Source organism: Centruroides sculpturatus, unplaced genomic scaffold (genome assembly GCF_000671375.1).
Source record: "Centruroides sculpturatus isolate CEXI.00-Female unplaced genomic scaffold, Cexi_2.0 scaffold881, whole genome shotgun sequence".
Lineage (NCBI taxonomy): Eukaryota > Metazoa > Arthropoda > Arachnida > Scorpiones > Buthidae > Centruroides > Centruroides sculpturatus.
In genome coordinates, this window is record NW_019385179.1 from 272,489 (window position 1) to 286,237 (window position 13,749).

Below are 13,749 nucleotides of genomic sequence, written 5' to 3' on the forward strand. Positions count from 1 at the left end.
GCCAAAACTACACATCGCACGTGAATGGTGTTTGTATGTGGTGGTAGCCCCAAGTCTCCATTCGTGCATAGGGGTGGTTGCGTCTCGATAGCTATAAGGGTGCGGGAGATATGAGGCTAAAAGTAGTTGAAAGTGGCTTTCTATTTCGAATGTTTTGTTCGATTTTTTCGAATTTGTTCGAATTAAATTCGAACATAAAATTCGAATTGGTTCGATTATAGAACGATTGAAAACGTTCCAGAAACGTTGAAATTTGTTCGTTTGACTAAACGTAAAAATTCTCTAATTAGTCTGGAAACGGGGGACCTAATTCTTGCATTTTGTGAAAACGGGTAAGATTAGCTATAATGTAATTATCTTAATCTTCACTATCGTTACTTTTTGACCAGCGAAGCGGGTCCTTGCAGCTAGATTCTAGATTACTTAGAAAAACAGTCTTTTATATATATATAAAAAACTATACTATTACATACCAATAAAAACCCAGCGAAGCGGGATCTTGCAGCTAGTTTTAAAAAAAAAAATAGTAACTTGTTTTAAATGCCTAATTTACCCAACATTAAGCCGAAGGCATCAGAGCTAGTAAGATTCATCACAGGATGTAAGCACAATATGGAAAGTCGTGCATGTTGCTACAAAAAGTTTGGGTTCAAACGTCTATGCGTTTATCTTATTATCTACGTTTCTTCAGCCTTTCTTCAACTTTCGAACCCATTTACAAGTTTTTTGCAGCGGCATGCATGAATCTCCATAGCATGTATCCATCGCATGTAATCCATCGCAGCATGTATGCACAATAACTTGTAGTGTAATGCTGCCTTCGGCTATTAAAAATCACACAACAGTTCGCTATTTGATTCTGGTACAGTTTGATATGAATGACGCCATTTCATAAACCTCGTAGTGAAGGCAAATGTCACCTGGCAGGGACGAATATTGTTACAGGGCTGCATTATTGTATACTCTTTCAATTTTATTTAATTAGTTTCAATCTTGTTTCATAAATCTGGAAGCTTAAGAGTTATGTTAATCTTTGTTTGCTCTTTTACAGGAAAAACATGGCAGTGAATAAGGACGAAAGGTATTCGTTCCTCCTTACTCAGTGCCATGGTTTAGCTGTAAAATAATGAACAAAACTCAACATAATTCCTGTTTCCAGACTTGTTGGACCCCCTGTATAGTGCATATACAATATACATATGGCTTAATAAAATATATATATATATATAAATTTTGCATTTATGTTTAATTCATATATCAGGTATATGCTTAGTATAAACTGCATCTATTTTCAAATTTTTGCAAGATTCTTCGTATAGATATTGAAACAATCTAAAGTTTCAATTTCAACTGATTAGAAATGAAGAACATTCAAATATTACTGTCATCGAATATATGAAAAGTACATTTTCAATAATAATTTTTTAAATATGTAACGTAATAAATACAGGGTTGAAATCAGAAATTAAAAAATTGTATAGAATGCTCCATAAAAATGATAACATAAAAATGATAACGAGGCTATTGTGTTTAATGAAAACAAAATGGATGTATACGTATTTCATATGTAATATATTTGTTCAGTTTCAGAGTTTTCTTTTTTTCTGAACTCTTTACACCCTGAAGGAACCACAGAGTCACATTAGAGAGACCGTGTAAAGAGAGAAAATGTATTAGGGTATTATGTATCACTTCTAGAGGTTGATCATTCATGAATATTTCTGTAAATACGATCTGAACTTGAACCTAGATCCATCAGAGCCATAGAGTGACAATTAGTCACTTCAAACATATGGTCAAGTCTACACAAGTTTGTCATCATTATCAATACAAGTCTACAAGGAGTCAATTTAATTGTCATTTTAGTTAATAGGAAAGAAAATTAAAATATTTTTTTATTGTTTTAACATATACAATGTGATTGGAACCCTGTATATAAGGAAAATTAATTTATTTTTATTCAATTAGATATTTCAAATATGAAACATACAGCTGCTGAACTCGAGAACATCGTACAAGATATGACAAAACAGCAATCCATTGAAAACGATGTAAGTATCATATTTTAAATATTATTTTATGAAAATTAGAATAATAGTTTTTATATGTTTTTAAATATAATAACAAGTAAATAATATTTAAAATTTATATAACTTCTTTATTTTTATTAGGAATTGCAAAAAATATATGTAGAAAAAGAGTTACAAGAAAATCTTCTTAAAATCAGTAAAAGAAAAGTTCAAGCAATTACAAAAAATGTTGAAGATGTGAAAAAAGAAAATAACAAATTAGAAAAAATAATAGAGAAAAATGAAAAAGAAACAACAGATTTTTATATAAAAAATTGCGCATTAGTTAAACAGGTATTAATTTATGATAATTAAGAATGAGCAAATGTAAGTGATGAGAGATTGCATTGCATTGATGGCATTAAGACAACACAATACATGTATGATCTACCTAGAGGAGACAAATTCTTAACTGCAACGGTATCTCTTTTCACTGCAAGAGGGAAGGATTCGTTAAGTATCTAAACTTAAAACTGTAAATATACAGGATGTTTATAATTAAAGTTCCACTTTGAAATGGCCATAAAATGAAAACTACTGGACAGAATGTTATCAAACTTGGTAATAGTGTACAAGACATAGGATTTTATTTCCCGCGAGAAAAAAAAAGTTCAAAAACTCACCACCAACGGGAAATAGCGCTGTCTGCAATATTGTTGAACGAAATACATGAAGATATCGTTGAAAATGTTTTTAATCGGTTTCAAAATGCGTTACAGAGCATGTTCAGTGTAGTGTCCACCATTTTTTATAAGCAAGTTAATCGCATTACTGTGTTCTCAACAATAGCTCTTAGCATATCAAGAGGAATTTAACTTGCTTTCAGAAAATGGTGGACGCCACATTAAACATGCTTTGTAACATATTTTCGAAACAATTAAAAACATTTTCAACGACTTCTTCGTGTATTTCGTTCAACAATATTGCAGACAGCGCTATTTCCCGTTGGTGGTGAGTTTTTGAACTTTCTTTTTCTCGCGGAAAATAAAATCCTATGATGTCTTGTACACTATTACCAAGTTTGATAACATTCTGTCCAGTAGTTTTCATTTTATGGCCATTTCAAAGTGGAACTTTAATTATAAACATCCTGTATATATTTTTTTTATTTTTAAATAACTATAATGTTTACTTACAGTTTTCTTCAATAATATGACTTATGTAGATAATGTAAACACACCAATAAGCAACCATAAGTTGAAATTTTGTGCCAATTAAGCAATTTGTTTACTTTCGGCTAAATTTTATTGCTCGCATAATTTTTTTTTATTTTGTAAAGCTTACGCATGTTTGTTTGTGCGTTTATGTTTGTGTGTATTTGTTTGTTTCGTTGTCAAATAGCGAGCTGTTTTATATTACTACACAAAGTAGTAAGTTTGTTTGTTTGTTACCTTTCCAAGTTCTTGTTAGATTCAATTGTCGTTTTATATACATTGCAGTAAAATACTTCAAAATTAAAATTGACAACTGTGATTGTAAAGATGATGCAAATTTAAAGTTAGTTTAATTAAGAGATCTAGAATTAGTACACTTCAAATTAATATGTGCCAATAATTAACCAGTAGATCAACTATTAGTTTTTAAATTGGAAAAAAAAAGTTTGTGTGATTTGAGTCTAGGTAAACAGAACAGCTTAATATAAAAAGACTAATACTTATTGTTAAAAAAGAAGGATTTTGATTTGGTTTATTTGTTTACGGTAAGTCGATACGTGGGCGATCTGCCGAGAGGAAATGCTCCCGGGGGGAACTTTTTATGGGAAACTGGCCCCTATTTAGGTGAAGAAAACCCGAAAAATTCCACAATGCCAACATGTTGGCGAGGCGGAACCCACGACCAGTGTTCAGTAGTTTTATCCACTTGGCCACTGGTGAGCAAGAAGGAATTTAAAGCTGTTGAATTAGGAAAATACAGTAATTACTACTTAAGTATATACAACCTCTTTCCTTAAGAGATTAAAATGAATATTTTCTCTTTTAACATTTTACATATATTCAACTCATTAGATATAGCTAAGTAATAAAAAGTTATTAACATCATAATTACGTATTTACTACATTAAATACTAGTACTAAAAATGTCTAGTACTTTCCTTAAGAGATTAAAATGAATATTTTCTCTTTTAACATTTTAAATATATTCAACTCATTAGATATAGCTAAGTAATAAAAAGTCATTAACGGTATAATTACGTATTTACTACATTAAATACTAGTACTAATTACGTATTTACTACATTAAATACTAGTACTAAAGCTATTCTGTAAGAACTGGTCGAGTAGGCAGCAGGTATTATTACAGTATATAAAAATTGTTTTAGGCTATTAAAAAATGTAATCAAAGGTTATGTATTCTTAGCGTTGCCAGATGTCTCGATTTTCCGGGATTGTCCCGTATTTTTTCAGATTGCCATCTAGCAACATGAGGACTTTATTCTAAACTCCATTCCTACAATGAAGTGTCTTTTTCTTTTTTCACATTTTAAATGTACTGTATTTCTGAAACTAGCAGAGTTAAAATTTATTGCATGTCCTAAAATTAAACGTCCCAGTAATTTTTAGGAAGAACTCATTTTGTCCCGGATTTTATCCCCAAGTATCTGGCAACTCTATGTATTCTACATTTAATGTGGAATATTGAATCCTATGAAGTGCATTATTACATTGATTGTAACGCATAACGCTGTATATAAAATAACAATAATAATGGCAAGTAAAAAAAAAAACTTATTTGCGTGTTTACCTCGGAAAGCTTTTAAAATGTAAATAAATTTGATATTGTAATAAACTTAAATATAAATACTTCTTCTACAGTTTAACACAGTCTAATATTATACAATCAGTTAGAGAATATCGTACACTCTTTTTCTCTTTCTCTTCTTGCGGCGAAAAGAGAAAGCCTGCCAAAACGGTTTCAGTTGACGAATATGTCCTAAAGCCTAGGGGGGTGCCTCCCGAAAGGATTTTCTATGGAAAACTGGTCCCTATTCAGGTGTAAACACGAAGAAAAGCCGGAACACTCCATGCAGTCAACCAGTCAACCTAAGGCGCAAACTCAGTATCAACTACCAGTGTTCAGTTTTCATCCACTCGATCACTAATGGGCTTGGATTCTTGTCAAAGTAATTTATGTGGTTAAATTTTGTAATTTGCTATTAATATTACACTATATATTAAGATTAAAATTAAAACTAAGAGTAAATTTTCTGGTATTAACATGAATAAACATTAAAATTACATTACCAAATTCGTTATATAATAAAACCATTAGGGTTATTGTATCTAATTACAAAACAAACGGGGTCAGATATTTTCCACGATTTGAAACCACTTAATACAAATATGCAATTATTGAGAAATTTCATACAAAAATATTTTGTATAAAATAAATCTTATATTAGGCACTGTATCTCTTAACGCTTTGGCCAATATCTAAAAATTTAAATTAATAATAAAATTTTTTCAGTAAAATTAATTAATATTCAATTGTTATTGTTCTAACAGATACAAAATTTGAATTAATTGACATTACTGAAAACAATTTTATAAATGAAAGCTATTCGGGTTTTAAAAAATTTATTTATCATCAAACTAATTTTTTAATAATATTTACAGCTTAAAACATTATTTAGACAAATTCAAAGTATGGAATATAAGCATCAAGAACTAATCAAAGAAATCGAAGACCAAGAAAAAGAAACTGCTAAACTTAAAAAACAATGGGAACAATTAAGCATAGAAAAGAATCAGTATTTAAGAAATTACTCGGAATTAAAGGTAAAAAAAGCAAATTAATTACATTACATTTTAACAAAAATAAATCGTCTATAAATTACATAACACTACTTTTATACATTCTATCCCTAGTAACGCATTACACATATCTATTCTAAAAATTACGTAACGCACATCCTCATCAACCCTCAATTATACTAAGAAATAATACACACACGGAGTACCTACCGCACGTTACATTATTTTATTAATTGTATGTATAACGTACAAATCAGTGATATAAATATTAAGGTTTTACTATGCAACATTTCAGAAACAAAAATGATTCATTCTGTAACCCAAGGGTTGTGACACTGGCATCACGTAACGTTTTTATAAACACTCCCACCCACCTAAATCTGGATTAAGTAATTCATAGGCAGTCCGAAATGCTAATTAAGAGTTATAAATGAATCAAAGCAAGTTAACATCGTAACACCCGATAACTGAGAATTTTGAAAATCAACTTTAAAAAGTTAAAAACAAGATAAATATTAATTTGATAAAGATGTTTTTCCTTCTTATAATAAATATGTATCGATACTTTGAGAATAACATAAATTCGGTCAAACTCCGATTTAGCGCCACCATTTTTCGCTTCTGAAATTGGCACTAAACCAAATCATTTCAATCAGAATTATATAAGGTAACGAGGTCTCAGAATATTCAGAAATATCCAAAAAATTTCCGAAACTATGGGGATATTTTTAGGCAATAATTAATTAACATAATTTGGCACTACAAGCGTTAATTAAAAATTGATTATAATCACGAATTTCTGTCTGAATGTAAATATAGACAGAAATTTCTGATGATAGTCGAACTCTTTCATCACAGATCTCAATAATTGAATATGTTACATGTAGGATTGTTTAAATTGTCTAAAATAGTAAAAAAATTTACATTATATAAATAAATAGAATAAATTCAGCNCTTCACTTTTAACTTTCAATTCCTTTGGAGAATTATATTTATTCTTATAGCTTCTAGCTTGGAATTTATTCTTATAGCTTCTTGTCCTTTTTCTTTTTAAACTCTTTGGAGTTTAAAAAGAAAAAGGACAAGAAGCTATAAGAATAAATTTATAGCAGTTTCTCAAATGTTGGTCTGAAGACTAGTGCCAGTCCACAATGAAATTTTTACTGGTAAACAAAAGTAATTATTTAAAAATGTGAATTCTAGTTTTTAAACATATATAAAACATATCTATGAGAATCTATTTTCTAAGCAATGATGGTAATGAAAACAAGTCTTATGCTCAAACATCTATAAGTTGTTTATGAAGATTAATTTTTGAATTATGACTTTCATGTATAGAAATTTCATGACAACTTTTAAGTCCAGAACTTCAAATTTTCAAGTTTGACAAGAAAACAATTATTACATAATATGATTATCTACAGCATCCTTTCTCAAAGTGGGTGATAATGCCCCCTTGTGGGCACTGGAGGCTTTCAGGGAGCAGTAGAAGGCTCAGTGATTAAATATGAGTTTTATTTCTTATTGAAATATTCTTTGATCTCAGAAATAGGATATGGGGTCACACCCTATCTATCCTATCCATATAATAATGCATGTTTAAACATTATATTTACAATAACTGTTTTTAAGATACCTTTTTACATTACCATCTATTGTGTAAGTTAAAAAATATGGGGGAACTAGATTTTTTTTAATCTCAAAGTGGGCGGTGGTCGAAATAAGTTTGAGAATCTGTGATCTATAGCATTTAATAACTAATTTTATTGTAATTTTTCTGTATTTAATACATTACTTTTCTCAAAAATAATCATCATAAATTAGTGTTCTTTACTTTGAAATTACAATATATTTTACCTAATTTTTCCACATTTAATTTCCTTTCTATAAAATGATGGTAAATAATAGAAGCAATCATATAATATTTAAGATATACTTATACTTGCAGGCCACAGACCATAGCTTGAGCACATGCTTCTAGACCAGGGGTCACCAAAGTGGTCGATATAAGAAAAGAAAATCAGAATTAAAATTAAAAGAAAAAGAAGTCAATGATCAAACCGACCGCACTGAAAAAATACAGCAAAAATTATCATCTTTTAAAAATAAATATAACAAGCTTCTTAATGAATTAAATAGTAAAAAGAATGATTTGACCGAAATCAAAAAAGAAAGAGAACAAGTGAATATTTGATTATATATTATTATTTACATTAAAAAATTGCTTTTACCCTTTATTTCAATAAATCATGCATAAAATTGTGTTTTATTCACGCAGAATTTGAGACAATTGCAAATAGTTGAATTGAAATTAGATCAAATGGACAAGGAAATAAATAATTGGAAAGAAAAATTAAGTAACCAGTCATTCGAATTAAAAAGAGAAACAGAATATTATAATAATCAAAAAGAAAAAATATCAATAATGAAAGATAACTTAACTGATATCCTAAGGAGAAACGAAAAAATGAGAAATAAATGTTTAAATATTTCCGAACTAAGGCATGAACTGATTTCAGTCAGCACAAGACTCTCTGAACAACAAAAAAAAGCCATGCTTTTAGAAGAACATATGAAAAATCCCACTAATATTCATAAATGGAGAATTTTGGAGGTAAGATATAATAAAATGCAACATCGAAAAAATTAGTAAATATTCAGAACTTGTTTACAGAATAAAACGCCTTATGGAGAAAATAAGGTATCCGTCGTGTAGTGAGTGACAACCTGTAATGACACCTCTTGCACAGAGGTATCATTATAGGTTATATCATTTTTTCAAATTGCAGCCCAAAAACTGGTAATACCAACTGATAGTTGAAGCTACACAGAGTCCATTGCCTTTTGTTAAATGTACAAATGATTTAATTATTTTCTGTTAATTTTATTAATACTAGCAGATAAGCCCGGCGTTGCTCGGGCAAAAAGTAACGATAGCGAAGATTAATATTATTACATTTTAGCCAATCCTACCCGTTTTCACAGAATACAAGAATTAGGTCCTCCTGTTTCCAGACTAATTAGAAATTTCCCCTTAAAAACGCAAAAACCTCATCTGCGCTATAAATCATGCACATGGCTTTCTCTTAACACTTTCATTGTTAAAACTTTCCCCTCGGGGGAATTTCGAAAAATCCCTTCTTAGTGTACAGTACATTCTCTTGACGTACCCTATTAAAACGCAATCAAAAACGAAAAAAAACCGCATCTAAAATAGTATAATAGAAGCCGAGTTCTTCAGGGAAGCCTTAATCCTGTCCCTCCTCCCCCGCGGGAGAGAATTTTGAAAAATCCCTTTTTAGTGTACGTTCTCATGACATACCCTAACTGTGTACCAAATTTCAACCTTCAACTCCTAACCGTTTGGGCTCTGCGCTTATTATCATCAACCCATCTCAATTATATACATAGATTAGTCTATTATGACTATAATCTATTAATAGGGCTTATTATACTGATTAGGCTGCAATTTTAAAAAAATTGTAGACGTATAAATCCCACTGTCGTCCGTCCGTCTTTCTAACTCAGTTCTCGATATTAAGGAAAGACCAGATATGGACATCTTTAGGGCAGGAGACCCCGATCACAATGCCGGTCTGCAATTTTTTTTACCATATTTTTAATTTATTTAATTTAAAATATATGTTCACCTCAAATTAGTAGCGACTTACCCCTGTACATCATACTTTAACAATAGAATCGTGTCGGTCATCGAAAGAAAATTTTTGAATTGAAATAACAACTTCCTGTTTGCTTCGAAGTTCGNTTACAAAAAATATAATAGCTTAAAACAAGCACATAAAAATAAATTTTAATTTATTAAAACATTATATGCATTGTTACTTAATAAAATATTTTTATCTTTTCATTACAAGATTTTCAGATAGTACCATTTAGTACAAAAGTGAAATTCTTGCATTCAAATATAAATCTATTTAAAGAAAAATTTTCCAAATTTCTGTTTAACTAGTTTTCTTTTATTATTCCATATATTTTGTAAAAAGTATGGATAAAATCATTTATGGAATGTACTATTATGAATAAAAAAAATGTTAATAAAGTATACTAAGTTTATTGTTACATTACAAGCTTTTACTTTCATTTCAGGTTAGTCTCATTATAACCTACATTTCTTGTATATTAGTCAAATCTATGAATAACTATTGCATTCTTATAACAAGTTTTAGTTGATTAATTACTACTGTATACTTTTGTTGATTAATTACAACAACATAGATTATGTTGCAGTAGTTAATCAACAAAACTTGAGTTTTGTTGTATCCTATATCATTATGCTTTTCAAATTCATGATGATTTGTCAAATTTATATTGGAATCTGATAAATCATCATAAAATCATTCTGGCTCTGTTGAATCTAACATAATTAAAATAATACACAATATCAATGTTCAGTAATCATACAAGTCAGCTGATAAAAAACACACTTTGTTTGATTTTTATAGAATTTTGTATAAATGCAATAGTTTAACTTATTTTCTTGTTAAATGAATTCTACCTGAAAACTGTAATGGATAAACAATTTATAACTTATTTACCAAAAATAAGTAAAAAGAAATTTAAAAAATTATTACTGGCCATTTATTTGTTAAAATGACTGATAAAGATTTATAATCATTCATACTCTAGATATTTTCTAGAACAGTAATACTCTAACCAGCTAATATATCAAGTTCTACTTTTAGATGGCAAAAATTTCTCTTATACGAAAGAAATAAATTAAAAAAAAAATCATCACAGCTATTACATGTAAAAGGAAGATAAACATTATAATATTTTTGATAATTTGTATAAACTTTTTAATTTTTAATGAGAAACATCATATAATTTTTGTGCTAAATCTGTATATATTTATATACTCCATTATTTTTTCTTAAAGTGCTTTAAGTTGATTATTAAATTCTTGTAAAAAATACAAACATAACAAAAATCACCTGGGTCGAACTTTTTCATACATAAACTGCTGCCCTTTATCACTCACAACCCCATTTTTTATTGTTAATGTCCTTTTTCTAATAAAATGGAATTGTTGAAGAGCAAAATCATAAAAGTCATTTTCCATTTGCCAAATTTTTGTTTGTTGAATCTTTGTTACAGTTTCAGGTAATGGATCCATTTTATTAAAAGTTTTTCTCAAATGAGATTTTTTACCTAAGCAAAAAAATTTGATAGGTTAAGCAGAATAAATATAAATTTTTTTAAGTTATAAGATATATTTTAAGCTAGATTAAATGAAATTGTTTAATATAATTTCAGAAAATATATACTGAAATAACCATCATACACAGTGATATAAATATTAATTTTAAGTACCTTCATTATAAAGTGTTGTAGCACCTTTAAAAAATCTAGGAAGTGTTACTTCAAGAAGAGAAATAAAATCTTGAATTTCTTCTGTTACTCCAACTAATAAATAATGTTCAATCAAATTCTGTTTGGCTTGAGACAAAGCCCATTCACTACCTGGAAGCCTTTCAATAATAGAAATTGATGTTTCATAAAATTTAAAATTTCATTTAATATTATATATAATTAATGAAAATGATATCATCATACCAACATTCTGATGCATGGCCACAGAAAAATGGAATTTGGAGCCATAAATTTTCAGGATTGCACTCTTTCTCTTGTTTTTCCACACATTCATCAAATGTCTAAAATTAAAACAGAGACATAATTAAATATAGTTTAATAAATAATTATGCATTAATAGTTGTAGTCAGGCATTTTTTGATTGAGGTCCAATGCTCCAACTTACAAATTGCTTATAAAAGGAGCCTGAATGTATTTTCCTTGCTCAGAAATGACAAAGATCCTGATCAAACTACTCTTCCAGGCATTTACTGACCTTTGACAACAGAATATATCTTCCCTTTGAATATATTGATGCCACATGTAGATCTCTGCATACCAGGATAAAAGAACATCAGGACTCAATCAAAAAATGTCTGACTACAACTACCTTAGCAGCCTTTGTCTTTGACCAGGACATTGTGTTGTCTTTTTGATAGGGCACATCTAATATATCACATATCAACTCCTCATCTAAAATATCTGGAAATATTCAAAATCTATAAAGCAATTTGTAAAAGGACCACAATTAACATAGTGCCATTGTCATCTGCACGGAGAGCTTTGTTTGAAGTTGTCTAGTTTTATTTAATGTCTTTGTTAATATAACACTTTTATTAATTTTAATCTCTTTTTATTCTATGTCTATTCATGTATGTAACGTTCTTTTATAAATTAATATAAAATAAATATAAATATGTATTTTTTTAAGTTAATTTTTTTTAGATATTTTATTTTAACTATTTTTATGTATTTCTTTTTAATTTTACATTAAATATTAGCCAATTTGTATATTCATCCCTTGAGCATGCAATNTGTAGGGGGTTGATGATCAAAAAAGTTTGGCAACCTTTGTTCTAGACCATCATGTGGTCAGAGACCATAGTTTGAGAACCTCTGGTTTAACAGTCTGAGAACTAGTGATTTATTGAAATATCTTCATTAAAAAACTTTTAAGAAAATGTCATTTTACATCTTAAATGTAATTTCTGATGCTAGATCATTTTAATTTAACTTATATTGTTATTTTATTTTTAGATTAATTTGTACTGGTTTATTTTAAGTCTAACATACTTTTTTGTTTTTTAATCATAATTTTATAAACAGGATAATGACCCTGAAAATTATGCACTTATCAAAATGAACCAAACACTAATGCAACAACTGGTATCCAAAAACAATGAAATCACAAATTATAATGTAAACATTAAGGAGAAAAATCGACTGTTTCAAGAAATGAAAACATTTGCTTTAAGACAATTTGATTTGACAGAATTAAAACAAAAATTAGAAGAAAATCAAATTTTACTCAAACAAAAATCTGATGAGATAAAGGTTAGGCATTTCTTTATAATTTTTTTTTTTTTTTTCAATTGTCTGCTTTAGCTGCATATATAAATTAAATAATAATAGTTTATAATTCAATGTAAGTTGATTTATTTTGCAATAACAACATTTTACAGAACTTGAGATTAAAAAATTTGTAAGAATTGAGAATAATTCATTCTTAAATTTTTCAGTGAATCAATTCCGAATTAGAATTTATTACACAACTAATTGTTATTCAACTTATAATTTTAACAATACATACATAATCTTAAAACTGTTTTAATTATTGTAATTAAATGATTTATTTGATTATAGTCATTAAGTGTTGAAAGGGATCATTTATATATAAAATATGAGAAAGAAAAACAAGAAAATGATGAATTAAGAAATCAATTGAAAAAATTAAAAGTGAAGATATGGTTAAAAAAGAAATCTTCCCATTTTAACACGTTAGTTTTATACTGTATATCATCTTATTTTAATTATTTAAAAGTTTTGATTAATTTTTAATTCATTCCAGAGAGCAAGAAGATAGCAATTATTCTTGTATGCCTTGTAACTCTGTTTTGCAATTACCACCCATAATTGAAACAGATGAAACATCATATTAATAAAACTTTATGTAACTGAATTTTCTACTCATATAATTCATTTTATTAAAATATAATATATAAATAATATTTCTTTTGCAATATATAATTAAGTAAATATTCCATTAAAAGACTTGTAACAAAATTGTCGACCAATTTAATACAATAAAAACAAATACACTATTAATATATTTACATATATATATATTTGAATAAATTGTATATATACTGTACATTTTATGTATTAATCAAGTCATATATTTTAATAACTTTTCTTTTGTAAAATTCTTATTACTTATACAATCTCTTTATAATAGAAAATATCAAAATGTTGTGCAGTCAGAAAAATTCATAAATGAATTTCAAATTTTATGCATATTATTCGGCCCCAAATTTTTTTTTATCTCTACATTGCTATTA

General features: G+C 28.1%; 2 protein-coding genes and 1 long non-coding RNA gene across 3 annotated transcripts in view; 2 read left to right on the forward strand and 1 right to left on the reverse strand.

The window, feature by feature from the left end:
* LOC111635809 (girdin-like) overlaps positions 1 to 5,863 on the forward strand; it is a 26,485-nt gene extending 20,622 nt beyond the window's left edge. Inside the window, exons 9-11 of the mRNA XM_023380899.1 lie at positions 1,969 to 2,051; positions 2,172 to 2,363; positions 5,684 to 5,863. Coding sequence (XP_023236667.1) covers positions 1,969 to 2,051; positions 2,172 to 2,363; positions 5,684 to 5,863 — 455 coding nt within the window. The remainder of the gene's footprint in view (positions 1 to 1,968; positions 2,052 to 2,171; positions 2,364 to 5,683) is intronic.
* Positions 5,864 to 7,856: 1,993 nt separating this feature from the next.
* On the forward strand, positions 7,857 to 13,491 carry LOC111635820 (cilia- and flagella-associated protein 58-like). The gene is made up of 5 exons (XM_023380922.1): positions 7,857 to 8,003; positions 8,100 to 8,435; positions 12,518 to 12,745; positions 13,055 to 13,188; positions 13,260 to 13,491. Exons 2-5 carry the CDS (start codon positions 8,142 to 8,144, stop codon positions 13,348 to 13,350), a joined length of 747 nt encoding a protein of 248 aa, XP_023236690.1. The 5' UTR covers positions 7,857 to 8,003; positions 8,100 to 8,141; the 3' UTR covers positions 13,351 to 13,491.
* LOC111635821 lies at positions 11,150 to 12,098 on the reverse strand. The gene is made up of 2 exons (XR_002758441.1): positions 11,396 to 12,098; positions 11,150 to 11,310 (listed from the first exon to the last, which is right to left on the reverse strand). It is a non-coding gene; the product is annotated as an uncharacterized LOC111635821 (long non-coding RNA).
* Positions 13,492 to 13,749: the final 258 nt, after the last annotated feature.

Coding starts and splice junctions, on each gene's coding strand:
- LOC111635820 (XM_023380922.1), top strand. CDS start 8,142: ATGGACAAGGAAATAAATAATTGGAAAGAAAAATTAAGTAACCAGTCA. Junction 8,436..12,517: donor ATAAATGGAGAATTTTGGAG/GTAAGATATAAT, acceptor TTTTATAAACAG/GATAATGACCCTGAAAATTA. Junction 13,189..13,259: donor AAATCTTCCCATTTTAACAC/GTTAGTTTTATA, acceptor AATTCATTCCAG/AGAGCAAGAAGATAGCAATT.